General features: G+C 41.0%; 1 protein-coding gene across 2 annotated transcripts; it reads right to left on the bottom strand.

Moving 5' to 3' along the window:
- Positions 1-1,531: 1,531 nt before the first annotated feature.
- On the bottom strand, positions 1,532-6,201 carry sgk2b (serum/glucocorticoid regulated kinase 2b). Of its 2 annotated transcripts, XM_051718703.1 has the most exons (12): positions 6,045-6,195; positions 5,716-5,764; positions 4,844-4,898; positions 4,562-4,599; positions 4,419-4,476; positions 4,241-4,324; positions 4,026-4,157; positions 3,232-3,344; positions 2,917-3,136; positions 2,632-2,787; positions 2,445-2,534; positions 1,532-2,338 (listed from the first exon to the last, which is right to left on the bottom strand). In XM_051718703.1, exons 1-12 carry the CDS (start codon positions 6,109-6,111, stop codon positions 2,174-2,176), a joined length of 1,227 nt encoding a protein of 408 aa, XP_051574663.1. In that variant the 5' UTR covers positions 6,112-6,195; the 3' UTR covers positions 1,532-2,173. The 2 variants fall into 2 exon arrangements, with proteins under 2 accessions (XP_051574663.1, XP_051574664.1); XM_051718704.1 differs by lacking the exon at positions 5,716-5,764 and having other exon boundaries at positions 6,184-6,201.
- Between the last annotated feature and the right edge of the window lie 9,981 nt (positions 6,202-16,182).

Here is a 16,182-nt window from a genome sequence, read left to right as displayed (position 1 = left end):
GCAATATCAGTTTAATGCTTGTTGCTCAAAACATTTGAAGGCCTTAATAATGCAGATAAAGAAAATGGTCTTCATTCTCTTTACACTTACTACGAAACGTCAAACAAAATGGTGATTTGGCTAAGGCACAGAGGATTCCGTTTTCAACAGTCTTGCAAATGCTTGCTAATTGAAACGTGCCATTGTGCAGAGAGGAGTTTTTCCTGTGTCTTTTCGGTACAGAAACAAGTGGCGATCCTCTCTGATTTGATTTCCTGTAAACCATCACGTGCTCGGGTCTTACACTGCGGATTTCTTTTTAATGGAATACTTTGGTCATATGCAATAAATCCAGAAATGACCGAGCGTCTTTATACAACAACAGTGTCTCGAGCTTCAAACAGAAGCTCAAAAGAGATCGTTCAAATAGAATGTTTTGACAAGTTTGCCCGACAGTCGCATTGAGCTAAGAGTGATAATGCGACGCCATGAAAACACCACTAGATGGCGCTGTGTGCGTAGAAGTGGCGATTTCATTGTAGCGGTTTACTACTGGACATTTCGGTGGCGTTGTTTTTGCAAAGTAGGTGCAAGTCAAAGTCAGATATCGAAGCCTTGTTACATCCATAGAAACTACAATTAAAAGGTATACCCTGTAGGCATACCTGTCTATGAATGTCAACTGATTGCTATTTTGCGACCTAGATGCCATCTGTCTCGATTACAGCTGCAGACCATATAGCGCGCGTGCAGAACTGTGAGTCCATAACAGCTTGATTTATTATTTAAGCATGTTAAAGGAATAGAACACCCAAAAATGAAAATGTTCTCATTATTTATTCACCCCAGTGCCATCCCTGTATGTCTTTTTATCTTCTGCAGAACACAAACGAAGATTTTTTGAAGAATATTTCAGCTCTGTTGGTCCATTCAAAGCAAGGGAATGGTGGGCAGAACTTTAAAGACCCCCAAAAGCACATTAAGTCAGCATTAAAGTAATTCGCCAGACTCCAGAGGTTAAATCTATGTCTTCAGAAGCGATATGATAGGTGTGGGTGAGAAACAGATCATTATTTAAATCCTTCATTACTATAAATTCGCCTCCCTGCCAAGTAGGTGGCGAATTTATGAAATACAAAATGCAAATTGCAAAAAACAAAAGAAGAAGAATGTGAAAGTGGAGATTTAAAGTAGAAAAGGACTTAAATATTGATCTATTTCTCACCCACACCTATCATATTTCTTCTGAAGACATGGATTTAACTACTGGAGTCATATGGATTACTGTTATGCTGCCTTTATATGTTTTTTGGACCTTCAAAGTTCTGGACACAATTCACTTGCATTGAAAGTTCCAACAGAGCTGAGATATTCTTCTAAAAATCTTTGTGTTCTGAAGAACAAAGAAAGTCCTACATGAGGGTGAGTAGGCTAAATGATGAGAGAATTTTAAATTTTTGGGTGAACTATCCCTTTAACTAACATGAAACTTTCACAATACCGCGTCTACATGCAATTTAAACATAACGCACCATGACAACATGATCGTGCATTAGATTAAAACATTATTTAATCATTTATATTCCAACAGTTTATCATGCCTTTACTGCTCACACACAAAATCACAAACACTTACCAATTCCTTCTTTATAAGATACGCAACCATACATTACAACATAATTTTCTGTAAAGCTGCTTTGAAACAATGTATATTGTGAACAGCGCTATACAAATAAAAATGGTTTGACTTAACATTAACCTTGAGATTTAGCATTCTTCTCCATAAAATCTTCAAATTTCAGTCTTACAACTTCTACAAACATCTGATGCAACACTTGATCTCACTTGAGTGGAGAATTAAGTCTTTATAACATGGTATTCCACCTGAATCTGGATAACAGGTACAAACATTATTATGTATTTCAGTACAAACATATTTGTTCTCATTCTCAATGGGGCTAAAAAAATAATTAAAACACATTATATGAATGTTAGAAAAACACAGTCATTGTTGATATAAACTTTGCAATGTGCAAATGCATTGGTCCAGCTAACATTGAAAAACTAACTGTGCTTCAGTGTTTGCCTAAGTAAACATAATTGGTTCCATTCTTTTTTCCAACTGCTAACTGTCTTGTAGAAACGTGATCACATGCTGGCAAAATGTTTATTGGTCTGTAGGAATTCTTCTGTCTTATTGCCCACAGGTCTGACTCTGCGCTGACAGTGAGAGAATATTGTCATTGATGTAAGTAAAGCCAAGAAAAGTTGCTCCATCCTCCTCACAGGCACCTAGTGACTGCGGAACAGGAAGTTCTGTGAACCGTGAGTCAATGTTTGTGAGGTCACCAGGGCCAGACTAAAAGACAGAGATATAAATGGATACAAATGATTTACACATTAAAATCAAATCAGCTCATCTCGCCAAAAGTGCTTACAGACAAATGTGTCAATTAAAAACTTACCAGTGAGGGAACAAAAGGGGGTGGAATTTTTTTTGCAACAAGCTCATCCCATTGAATTGAGGAGAAGAATGGATGTGACTGCAGCTCTGTCTAAAACCCCAAAAAGAGCAAAATGACATTTAGCCATGCAGAGCATAAATTAATAGTGCAGCTGTTTGTGAATGTGTGGGTGTGCATGATGGGTTACCAGGTCACGCTTGGCCCCTAGTCTCTTGGCCCTGTCCTTGTTTAGAAGTCTCTTCAACAAATCTCTGGTTGAACTAGATACTCCAGGTTTTAGTGCCAAAGGCTGAGAAATAATATTTCTAAGCATCTCAAGACGATCTGCACTGTAGAAAGGTGGCTAGAAAAAGAAAGAGAGAGAAAAACTGTAAAACACAAGTGTAAATCTGTCCTCTCTGTCTACCTATTATTTGATACACCTACAACAGTTTACTCATTTCCATGTGCAGTTATTGGTGGGTTTGCTCACCAGGCCATAAAGCATTTCATGGAGAACAGCTCCCAGACCCCACCAGTCGACAGTCCTGTCATACTCCCGCTGCTGGAGGACCTCAGGTGCCAAGTACTCTGGAGTTCCACAAAAGGTTCTAGTGGTACCTCGTCCAGTCACATCCTCCTTGCACAAGCCAAAATCTGTCAGAACTACATGACCAGCAGAATCCAGCAGAACATTTTCTGGTTTCAGGTCCCTATAAGCATGCGTGAGAGATGGATTACTGTAAGTCTACTGAAAGTTAGTGTTAATTGTTTTCTAAATTTTTCAGGTATTTCAGAGTGTTTGCACCTATAGACAATATTCAGGGAGTGCAAGTATCCTAAAGCACTGGCTATTTCAGCAGCATAAAATCTGGCTCTGGGTTCTCCAAACGCCCACTCTCTCTGCAAATGGTAAAAAAGCTGCAAAAAACAAAAACAAAAAAGGCAACAACAAAAAAAAAAAAATTTATACACATATATGCAGAAAGACAGCATTACTTGGGTTTGACACAAACAACCTAACTTTTTATGTTTCACTTCATTTATATGAAAATTTAGTTGAGCTGAGATGCTGAGCATCTTTTTCAGCCCTAGTTGATAAATTATTCTGTCACGCTGAGTTCTGATTGGATAATTCTGTTATTACCATCTGACTTATGATGGATTTATCTCCTTAAACAAGCCCAGCTTCAAAGCTGCGCATTCATGCTCGTCTCTCTCTCTCTCTCTCTCTTTCTCTCTCTCTCTCTCTCTCTCTCTCTCTCTCTCTCTCTCTCTCTCTCTCTCTCTCTCTCTGTGTGTGTGGGCGGGTTTAGGTGGTTTACCAGGACATTTTTTTTAGGTTACAAACTGGTAATTACAAGGGTATTATGCTATAAATGTGGTTTATGAGGACATTTCTAGTGTCCCCATAATCCAAATCGCTTAAAAAACATACAAAACAATGTTTTTTTGAAAATTTAAAAATGCAGAAAGTTTTTTGTGAGGGTTAGGTTTAGGGGATAGAATCTATAGTTCATACAGTATAAAAATCATTATGTCTATGGAGAGTCCTCATAAGGACAGCCACACCAACGTGTGTGTGTGTGTGTGTGTAAGCACCTCTCCTCCACAGGCATAGTCGAGTACCAGGTAAAGTCTGTCCTTGGTCTGAAAGCTGAAGTGGAGCTTCACCAGGAATGGATAATTAAGAGTCTTTAACAGCACTCTGTGCTCACACATGACATGTCTTTCCTATACAAAAAGATTACATTTAAATAAATATAATACACACAGACACATTTCTCTATAAATGAAATACATTTAGCAATAACTACCTCCTTTCTTGCTAAGATTATGTGCTTCTGTAGGACTTTGACCGCATAGTATCTGCCATCCTCCTTGTGTGTGGCCAAGAATACCTGAGTAAAGACAATCAGAGCAAAATGTTCAAACAAGTTCAATGCACACATTTTAGCAAACACAAGGCATAGGAGCTTTAATGAAATGTGATACCTTGCCAAAGCTTCCTGTCCCAATCACCTTCAAATAGTCAAAATCAGCTGCAGATACCCTATAATCACAAAAAAATTAATATGAATGTGTATTGTATGTGTTTGTGTCCATATATACTGATATATTATGAGCACCCTACTTACTGAGATTGTGGCTCCTCTGTTGGATTACTAAAACAGATCTGAAAGAGAGACATCGGGGAGAGGGAGAGAGTCAGAAACTTAAAGAACTTATATAGAACCACATCTCTTGTTACATCTATAGCTTACTCTAGGTAAACTGGTACAACAAGTCAGGGCAGCTGACCTGAACTTTTCTTTTCTAATAGACTGGAGACCTCTAGTAACACTTTATTAAGGAAGATATACAGTAGCTCAACTCCAGCACAAATGGAAATGGACTTGAACAACTTTGAGCTCACTTACAGCTGCTGCTCCGTCATCATCTGAGAGACTACTCTCAGGTCGCAAAAAGTTCATCCTAGAATGAGAAAAAGAGTGTGACACAAAAATCATTTCTGGGGATATGACAAGCACACTTTTATACATTTTTAAATACATTTAAAGAGGGACCTGGGTAGCTCAGTGGTAAAGACCCTGGCTAACAACCCCTAGAGTCACGAGTTCGAATTCAGGGCGTGCTGAGTGACTCCAGCCAGGTCTTCTAAGCAGCTAAATTGGCCCGGTTGCTAGGGAGGGTAGAGTCACATGGGGTAACCTCCTCGTGATCACTATAATGTGGTTGGCTCTGGGTGGGGCGCATGGTGAGTTGTGCGTGGATCCCGCGGAGAATAGCCTGAAGCCTCCACATGCGCTATGTCTCCGCGTTAATGCGCTCAACAAGCCACATGATAAGATGCGCGATTGAGGGTCTCAGACGTGGAGGCAACTGAGATTTGTGGTCACCACAAGGACTTAGAGCGCATTGGGAATTGGCCGTTCCAAATTTGGAGGAAAGTTAAAAAATAAAAATACATTTAAAGAAACAAAGTGTTGGCCAAGCTGCTTTCTCCTAAAACTGAGCAAAGGCAGCCAACACATGTAATGGCTTTTTACTGCTGTGTTTTACACTGGAATGCCGCTAGAAGTAGGTCATGGTCTTAGTGCAATTTTATTCAGTCTAAAACGACAGAGTTAGTGTAAATCAATTAAGGCAGTCTCTCGGAAATTCGGATTTGCATTATCACAGTGCGTGAAAATAATGAAATCAGTCTTTCTTCTGAACCCTGCACTGCACCACACATACCAAGTGCTTTTAGCCTACGACAACGGAACATTTTGACTATGATGAAACTCACTGTCGGTAGATCGGATGGCTGGAACAGAGCTTCTTATCCTTTATTAAAGCTGAGAAAATAAAATTGCATTTTAAAAAGTAGTAACGTTTTATGGAAAATAAAAATATTTTTTTAAAAGTAACTGCTTCATACTGTTATACAGCGAAACCTTAATAACCTTTAAACATAGCCTATATATTTTACATTTACTGTAGGCAATTACTAATTACTGAATACATTTAGCTTTAACTTACATTTAAATACAAAATGTATGGTGCAAATAAGTTATTGGGAACATTTGACAAAAAAATATCAAGGTTATAAAGTTGCGGGAAAAGTTTTGATCTTACCAGTAAAATATGAAACTATTCCCTTCATTTTTGCGTAAGTGACGGGGCTTTTAGCCTTTTTAACCATATTTTCAATAGGGAAGAAAAGCACCGGTAGATAGCCGTGAGTTGTGAGTCCGTCTGTAAGCTGGTGTCTTACCGGACAGTTCTGGTTGAGCGCTGCCTCATGAGGAGAACCGTGACTGGCTATTTTTTGCAGGACACGTGGGGTCTCCGAAAAGCTGTGACGTCACGATGCCCGTTATTCGACAGATGACATGACAGACTCCCTTAGTTATATACCTGTGAGTTATATATTAGTGATTATATTAGGACATCGTTAAGAAAGTGGCGGGGGGACAGTTGGGTTGGGGGAGAGAAAAAGTGGGGTTCCGTTTTTAGTTGAATGTGGCTGAGAGTCAGAAAGCTCGCAAAGTTGATTGTTTTTCGGGAAGTTAGGACACCTCCTGATACCCGTGTTTTAGGTTGTACACGATATAGGCAACTATAGTTATAGGCACTGCCCGCAGGGTGCTTTTGAACTGGACCATTGCCTCCTGTCTTCTGCTGGAGAGAGTCGCAACGTTACAAAACACACACGGTCAAAAGTTTTGAAACACTTGTTCTTTAAGATTTTTTTTTTCCACATTTAGAATAGTAAAGTCATCAAAACTATGGAATAACAAATGGAACTATGGGAAATATGTTGTGACTAAAAATATATCAGTTATATTTTAGCATCTTCAAAGTAGTCACCCTTTGCCTAGAATTTGCAGACATGTACTCTTGACATTTTCCAATGTCTTGAGGTATTGTAACGATGCTGGCAGTTGCAATGAAGAAGAGACTATGGCAATGAACTGAAGAGAACCCAAGTGCAGTTTATTTACAAGTGTAATAATTCAAACGTGAAATCCAATAACCATACTCCAAACGTGAACAAAAACAAAACATGAACTAGACTTCACATGGCATGACAGCGTACCAAACACATACATTCAATACTTGACAATGAACAATGGCAAACATGAGGGCTTAAATACAAGACATGGGAGAACAAAGACAAAACAAGTTAACCATTGAAAAACAGAACTCTAACAAGACACACACACACACACACACACACACACACACACACACACACACACACACACACACACACACACGGCTCCCGATGCTCCAACACAAGAACAAAATTAAAATACCATTACAAAGTTTCAAAATTCTGTTGGGAGCTGGGGGGGGGGGGGTCTTGAGGCGTGGCGAGAAAGGGTGAGGGGCATGGGACCAGGGCAGAGTCCGTGGAGCCGTGAGAGGCTCGAGGGGCGGAGCCATGGAACTTGGTGCCCGGAGAGTAGCCGAAGACTCGAAGGGCCAGGGTGGAGCCAATGGCAGGGAGGTCCAAGGCGATGCTGGGGGAAATCGGAAGACTGAGGTGGAGCCGGTGGGACTGAGGACCAAGGTGGAGCCGTAGGGAAGGAGGTCCCCGGTGGAGCTGACAGATCGGAGGGACGAGGCGCAGCCAGAGCATCGTAGGGCCAAAGTGGAGCCAGGTGACCGACAGACCAGGGAGGAGCCAAAGGGACAAGGGACCCCAGCAAAGCCGACAGGCTGAAGGACCGCAGTGGAGCCAAGGGAACGCCGAGCTGAGGCGATGTCGAGGGACTGACATGCTCAAGGCGAAGTCCAGGGCTCGGAGGGTCCAGGCGGGGTCGGAGGGCCGAAAGTTCCCCTTGCCTGCTCAGGAGAGCTAAGGGTGGGAACCATCTCCAGGTCCAACTGCTCAGGTGTGGTTGTGACGTGGCATGGAGCAGGCGGAGGATTCGGGGCAAAAGATGGCGCTGGCTCAGCGACCATGACTAGGAACTCTGGTTTGGCGGCCATGTCGTGGGCCTCTGGCACGGCATCCGCCTCCCCCACAGTGAACGTGGAACCAATGATCTGCAGGGCGAGGTCGATATACTGAACGAGGTTAAGAGTACACTTACTGCCTGGCATCAGAATGGAGATTGGCTCACTCAGTCCAAACCGGAAACAGTCTTTGAGTACAACCTCATTAAAGTCCACCTGGCTGGCCAGATCGCAAAAGTCCTCCACATATTCCTCCAGGGGACGATTCCCCTGATGTAGGCGCAGAAGCCGAACTGCTGGGTTCATTATTTGGTCTGAACGATGCTTTCTGTAACGATGCTGACAGTGACAATGACGAAGAGACAATGGCGATGAATTGAAGAGAACCCAAGTGCAGTTTATTTACAAAGTGTAGTAATCCAAACGTGAAATTCAATAACCATACTCCAAACGTGAACAAAAACCTGGACTGGACTGGACTACAGCATACCAAACATATCATACATTCAATACATGACAATGGACAATGGCAAACATGAGGGCTTAAATACAAGACATGGGAGAACAAGACAAACAAGTTAACCAATGAAAAACAGAACTCTAACGAGATAATTAAACAATAAACCAATGAAAACATGACAAATGAACATGGAACATGTTATGAATGATGTTTCAACTTTTTTTCTTCTTCCTGTTCTTCTTTAATGCAGTGTGCATTGTTCTTTGTTTATGTAGGCTAATTTGCACACACAAAAAGACATGTCATACTCCCACGCTTAGCAGCTTATTTCTTTCTCACTCTCTTTTTAAAGGTGCACTCGGAATTTTTTTCCTCATTAAAAAAGTTTTAAATTAATAGTAATTTCGAAAACATACGTACAGTTCAAGTCAGATGTCATTAAAACTCATTTTTGAACCACTCATATGATTTCATATGAGCAAACTATAGTTTTGGCAGGTTGTTTAGGCAAATATTTTGTGCATGACACAAGTAATTTTTCCAACAATTGTTTACAGACAGATTGTTTCACTTGTAGTTGACAATGTCACAATTCTAGTGGGTCAGAAATTTACATACACTAAGATAACTGTGCCTTTAAGCAGCTTGGAAAATTCCAGAAAATTATGTCAAGCCTATAGGCAATTAGACAATTAGCTTCTGATAGGAGTCAATTGGAGGTGCACCTGTGGATGTATTTTAAGGCCTACCATCAAACTCAGTGCCTCTTTACTTGACATCATGGGAAAATAAAAAGAAATCAGCCAAGACCTCAAAAAAAAAAAAAAAAAAAAAAAAAATGTTGCACCTCCACAAGTCTGGTTCATCCTTGGGAGCAATTTCTAAAGGTACCACTTTCATTTGTATAAACAAGATTATGCAAGTATAAACACCATGGGACCATGCAGCTATCATACCGCTCAGGAAGGAAACACATTCTGTCTCCTAGTGATGAATGTAGTTTGGTGTGAAAAGTGCAAATCAATCCCAGAACAACAGCAAAGGACCTTGTGAAGATGCTGGAGGAAACAGGTAGACAAGTATCTGTATTCACAGTAAAACATAACCTAAATTGACATAACCTGAAAGGCTGCTCAACAAGGAAGAAGTCACTGCTCCAAAACCACAATAAATAAAGCCAGACTACAGTTTGCAAGTGCATATGGGGACAAAGATCTTACTTTTTGGAGAAATGTCCTCTGGTCTGATGAAACAAAAATGTAACTGTTTGGCCATAATGATCATCATTACGTTTGGAGGAAAAAAGGTGAGGCTTGCAAGTCGAAGAACACCATCCCAATCGTGAAGCATGGGGGTGGCAGCATCATGTTGTGGGGGTGCTTTGCTACAGGAGGGACTGGTGCATTTCACAAAATAGATGGCATCATGAGGAAGGAAAATTATGTGGATATACTGAAGTAACATCTCAAGACATCAGTCACGAAGTTAAAGCTCGGTCACAAATGGGTCTTCTAACTGGACAATGACACCAAGCATACCTCCAAAGTTGTGGCAAAATGGCTTAAGGATAACAAAGTCAAGATATTGGAGTGGCCATCACAAAGCCCTGACCTCAATCCGATAGAAAATTTGTGGGCAGAATTGAAAAAGCGTGTGCGAGCAAGAAGGCCTACAAACCTGACTCAGTTACACCAGTTCTGTCTGGAGGAATGGGCCAGAATTCCAGCAGCTTGTGGAAGGCTACCCAAAATGTCTGACCCAAGTTAAACAATTTAAAGGCAATGCTACTGTAACCAAGCTCTGAGCGGGATTTGAACTGGCGTCTCCAGTGTGGAAGGCGGGCGCGCTAATGAGGAGGCCAAAGTTTATAGCCCCTAGTGTCAGTTGCTATTGCGCCTCTTGGGGCCAGGGGATTGAAGTTTACACACTGCACAGCTACCTACCAGCTGGCTACTGTTACACTCACCCCCTAAAACTCACTCCCATCCCGGGTTTCGGCACCACTGTAACCGAGCGGGATTTGAACTGGCGTCTCCAACATGGAAGGCGGGCGCACTAACGAGGAGACTAAAGGCTACAGCCCCTAGTGTGAGTCGCTAGTGCACCTCTTGAAGCCAGGGGAATGAGGTTTACACACTGCACAGCTACCGACCAGCTGGCTACTGTTACACTACCAAATATTAACAAAGTGTATGTTAACTTCTTACCCACTGGGAATGTGATGAAAGAAATAAAAGTTGAAATAAATCATTCCCTCTACAATTATCCTGACATTTCACATTCTTAAAATAAAGTAGTGATCCTAACTAGGAGTCAGTGTCTGTCAAGCCAAATGTGATATAATAAGTGCACCTTTAACATCCAACTTTTAACATGCAAGCTCAAAGCAGTACACAAAATGGTATAGGAAGTCCTAAATGCATTTTTTTTTTTTTTTAACAATCTGTCTTTTATATATTTGGATTAGACCAGTTGGGATTCACTGGTCTAATCCAAATATAGAGTGTCAGCAGCTTCAGGACTAAGATTTTACGTTGCCTATCAAATGGCAACCACAGTACCAAAATTGCTCATCCTACAAATGTAAACAAAAATGACCTTAAAATGTACACTACCATGAACTGTGTAGGTCTAAAATTAGTATTAGGACATGAAACATAATCTCTCAGTGTTGGCATCTGTCTAATTTTGCTTCTATCTAGTGATATGAATGAACACCAAAATATCTTAAAGTTTGATTTGCCACACAACTTTTCGAAAATTATGAGAAGCGTTTCCTCCTCCCCTTTAAAAGTTGATAAGCCTCCGAATTATACACGATACAGTTAGTTGCATATTATTATTTGAATTTAGAATTTGTACAGAACAAATCAGTCCTGAGACCCATTTCTGGGTCGTGACCCACCAGTTGAGAACCACTGTATAAGGCTGTTTGGCTAAGGTGAATATTTTTCCTTTCACTGGAAATGCCTACTATGTAAACTATAAGTTCCTACATGAACTTGCACATTTAACACAGAGGCCTTTATAATGTGGTTGGCCTCGAGGATTGAGGGTTACATAAATGTTCTTGGATAGGCTTGCCTTACAGATATTCCTTCAGATACATAAGGAGAAATCCTCATCAACCTGTCCAAGCTACTAATAAATTACAAGTTCTCTTATTGCCATGCTGGCATGTAAACCCTATCATTCAGCCAACTACAGGTTACATAACAGACATTTCTGCCTGTCACCACAGCCAAATACACATGTGCAAACACACATACAGAAACATACAAGCACTTGCATGTAGACATTGATACAGGATAAAATAGTCTAGGGAACACTCTTAACAGGTATAGTGTCACTTAATAAAAAAAAGAGGAAGCAAAAAACAATGGATGAAAAAGATGCACAGGCTGCCAAACACAAGTACAACACTGAAGAATGGTTTATGTAATCTGTGATATGAATCACAAAGTGTTAAAGGCAAAGTAAAAGAGAAAGGAAGGACAATTAGAGTGCAAAATGGTATGAAGAGATGAACATGATGTCATGCTGTTTACAGTGCTCATTTAGGGTTAGGGTCAGTGCTTATGTCAGCAAAACGTAAAAGGTTTTTTTTTTTTTTTTTTTTTTTTTGACCTTTGAAGTGGGGAACCTCTGCTGTCTCTTGTTCCTGAAAGTGTATGGTGTAGTAAAATATGAGATAATTTCATATTATATAATTGAATAGATTTCATACCATTGTTTGAGAATACATTTTAGCACTTTCCTAAGATTTGTCACTTAAAATAAAAACAATTATTTTCTGGATTTTATCCTCATATGTTCTCCAAGAAAAAATAACTTTCCTGCCTATAATCAAACTGTAAAATAAAACAAATATCCAAACTTATTTTCTGTTTGTTGACACTCTTTTTGATTTGTGTTAAACTTTCTATTACTGACTTTGACTTATGACGTACACAAAGTGATTTATGAAGGCTTCCTTCCAAGAAATGTCCACCACTGATCCACTGATCTCTCCATCAGAGTGGGGTGGAGCCTATGGGAGGCAGTTATAGAGAAATGTATTTTTGGCTAGCTAGAGGTTAAGGGACAGTCAGCCCTGATTAGTTTCTGAATCAGAAAGATGACACCAGGATACACAAATATCCCGCCTCTCACAGATCCATGAATCTTTATCAAATTACATCATGCATGTAGCCACCCACGCATCTCTCAAAGCAAAACAAATAAGCTATCACATTGTCACATTTTAGCTATGGTACAGTATGGCACATCCCAAATCAAATTAATGTCTGATCACAATAAGAAACACCATATAGAGATGTCTCATTTAAAGGAATTACTATTATTCTGGGTTCAATACAAGTTAAGCTCAATTGACAGAATTTGTGGCATAATGTTGATTACCAGAAACAATTCTTTCGACGTCCCTCCTTTTCTTAAAAAATAAAATAAAATAAAATAAAATAAAAAAATTTAAGGTGAGTCACTTACAATGGAAGTGAATGGGGCCAATTATTGGAGGGTTAAAAGGCAGAAATGTGAAGCTTATAATTTTATAAAAGCACTTACTTGTACAAGATACCATACAAACGCTTGACACTGTAACGTGTTTCATCAGGACAGTAGCGGATTTAGGCATGGGCGACATATGCCGTTGCCCAGGGCGGCATCTTGTGGGGGGCAGCAGCATATTGCAGTGAGGCGGCATGAGGCACCCACACATACTACCCAAAAGTCAACAACTTTGGGGGCGTGTTGAAGCGGGTTTCGCCCAGGGCGCCATACAAGCTAGAACCACCACTGCATGAGGAAGTGCATAGATGATGTAGTACCGACCAAAACAATATGGATCTACCCTAACCAAAAACCGTGGATTAATAGCGATGTTCGTGCGGCACTTAATGCGCGGACCTCCGCTTTTAATTCTGGGACCGCGGAGGAGAATAAACAAGCATGTTATACCCTCCGTAAAACTACTAGAGAAGCCAAACGCCAGTACAGGGACAAGATCGAAGGACAGTTCAACACCACCGACTCTAGAAGCATGTGGTATGGAATTAATATCATCACAGACTTCAAAGGGATTAAAAACTCCGCCGTGAACACCGCTGCCTCTCTCCCAGATGAGCTTAATAATTTTTATGCTCGTTTCAAAGGAAATAACACCGCCCTTGCGGAGAGAGCTCCCCCGGCTGACGCTACAGAGATTAGTTCACTCTCCCTCTCTGTAGCTGATGTAACCCGATCCTTCCGACGGGTGAATATCTGTAAAGCCGCAGTCCAGACGGCATTCCAGGCTGCGTCATCAGAGAGTGCGCGAACCAACTGGCTGGTGTTTTTACGGACATTTTCAACCTTTCCCTCACCTTGTCTGTGGTCCTCACATGCTTTAAAACATCCACCATTGTGCCTGTACCAAAGCAATCCAAAATCACTTGCTTAAATGACTGGCGTCCTGTTGCTCTGACCCCCATCATCAGCAAATGCTTTGAGAGGCTAATCAGAGAATACATCTGCTCTGTGCTGCCTCCCTCACTGGAATCACTGCAGTTTGCATACCGCAACAACCGCTCCACTGATGATGCCATTGCATCTACACTACACACTGCTTTTTCCCACCTGGTTAAAAGGAACACGTATGTGAGAATGCTGTTTGTAGACTACAGCTCAGCATTCAACACCATAGTGCCCTCAAAGCTTGATGTGAAACTCCTGGCTCTGGGCTTAAACATCTCGCTGTGCAGTTGGATCCTGGACTTCCTGTCAGGCAGACGCCAGGTGGTTAGAATGGGCAGCAACATCTCCTCATCACTGACCCTCAACACTGGAGCCACGCAGGGCTGTGTTCTCAGCCCACTCCTGTATTCCCTGTACACACATGACTGTGTGGCAACACACAGCTCCAACGCAATCATCCAGTTCGCTGCTGGCTACCGTTACACGACGGTGGTAGGTCTGATCAATGACAATGATGAAACAGCCTACAGAGAGTAGGTGCGCACTCTGACATGCACTCTGACACGATGTCCACATCACTGAGGAACTCACATGGTCCGTCCACACTGAAGTTGTTGTGAAGAAGGCTCATCAGCACCTCTTCTTCCTGAGATGGCTAAGGAAGTTTGAAATTAACAACCACATCCTCACACGGTTCTACACCAGCACTGTAGAGAGCATCCTGACTGGCTGCATCACTGCCTGGTACGGCAACAGCACCGCCCTCAACCGCGAAGCCCTGCAAAGTGTGGTGCGGACTGCCAGACACATCATCGGAGGTGAGTTTCCCTCCCTCCAGGACATCTATACCAGGCGGTGTGTGAAAAAAGCTCGGAGGATCATCAGAGACTCCAGCCACCCGAGCCATGGGCTGCTCTCACTGCTACCATCAGGAAGGCGGTATCGCAGCATCAGGACCCGCACCAGCCGACTTCATGATAGCTTCTTCCCCCAAGCAATCAGAATTTTGAACTCTTGATCTCTCACGATCAATATACATCAGCACTGCACTTTATTAACCTCACGCTGGACTATCATAAATTATATTCTCTCTTAACAACACACTGGCAACCAACAGCCTGAATGTCAATACAGCACAATACAACCTACTGTATATTTTATATATACTACTTTTACTGTATACTGTGTATTCTATATTGTGTGTATGTGTGTTCTATATTGTGTGTATTGTATACTGTACATTGTATATTATTATTTGTATATTGTGTTGTGAGTAATTATGTGTATATTAGATATGTAAATTGTGTTGTGTAAATCTGATGTTTATTGTAGAATGGTATATGTCTCATCACTGTTATGACTGCTATGTTGCTCGGAACTGCACACAAGACTTTCACCCATTGTTGCACTTGTGTATATGGTTGTGTGACAATAAAGTGGTTTGATTTGATTTGATTTGACATTCATTCTTCTGTTAAAACTTGTGTATTAGCTGTGAAGTTTAAATCGTCATATATATTGTCGTTTAAGCATTTACGGCGTTACGACGTTATGGCAACGAAGTTGTAAAATTGAATATAACTACACAGAAAAGGTTCCTAAGACATTTTATCACACTAAAATCATGTTAACATGCATGTTGTTTACGTCTTATAGCTATACATTTGAAACTGTGAGTATTTTAAAGTCTATGGACTGGCCCCATTCACTTCCATTGTAAGTGCATCACTGTAACCAGAGTCTGTTTAGCAGAGACCTGCCACTTCTATTTAAATAAATGGGAGAAGTTGGATTGCTCAACCAATGAGCTCTGAGCGCCCAACGGAGTCCCGCCTTACAGTTACAAGAGCCAATCACCGTTTAGATACAGACATCGCCTGTCAATCAACTCGAGAACGCGCATGCTATTCATTAGCTAATCAAGCCGGGAAATTGCGTGTTTTAGCGCAATATGAGGTAAAGAAGCGCAATTTATTATTCCAATATTATAAAATGTTACTGCTGATTTGAGATATGTTCTTTGATCTTAATATTGACCAACCGTTTATGAGATTTCGGTCTTTTCCCATTCAAGTAGACAGGAGCTGCACTGGCATGAATGGAAATAGCCTCCCGAGAGCGTTCAAAAGATGGCCACAGTGGACTGACTTGCTAGAAAGACTTTGCTGTAACCCAGATCGTTTTAGTTTAGTTTAGAGATAACACAAGATACTTGACTTGTTGCAAGCCCAGAAATAAATTATTGCCAAATGCTTAGCTTATTTTTTTGTTTTTTATTATTATTATTGTTTTTTAAAGCTGACAACCTTCAGCTTTTGAGTAAAAGAGAAATCAATATCCCGCCACGATAAATATACTTAGTAAAGCATATGTTGTTTATCTGGATAAAGGTAC

Source organism: Myxocyprinus asiaticus, chromosome 15 (genome assembly GCF_019703515.2).
Source record: "Myxocyprinus asiaticus isolate MX2 ecotype Aquarium Trade chromosome 15, UBuf_Myxa_2, whole genome shotgun sequence".
Taxonomy (NCBI): Eukaryota; Metazoa; Chordata; class Actinopteri; order Cypriniformes; family Catostomidae; genus Myxocyprinus; species Myxocyprinus asiaticus.
Note: the sequence above shows the minus strand (reverse complement) of the source record. Positions and strands in the feature narration are given on the sequence as shown.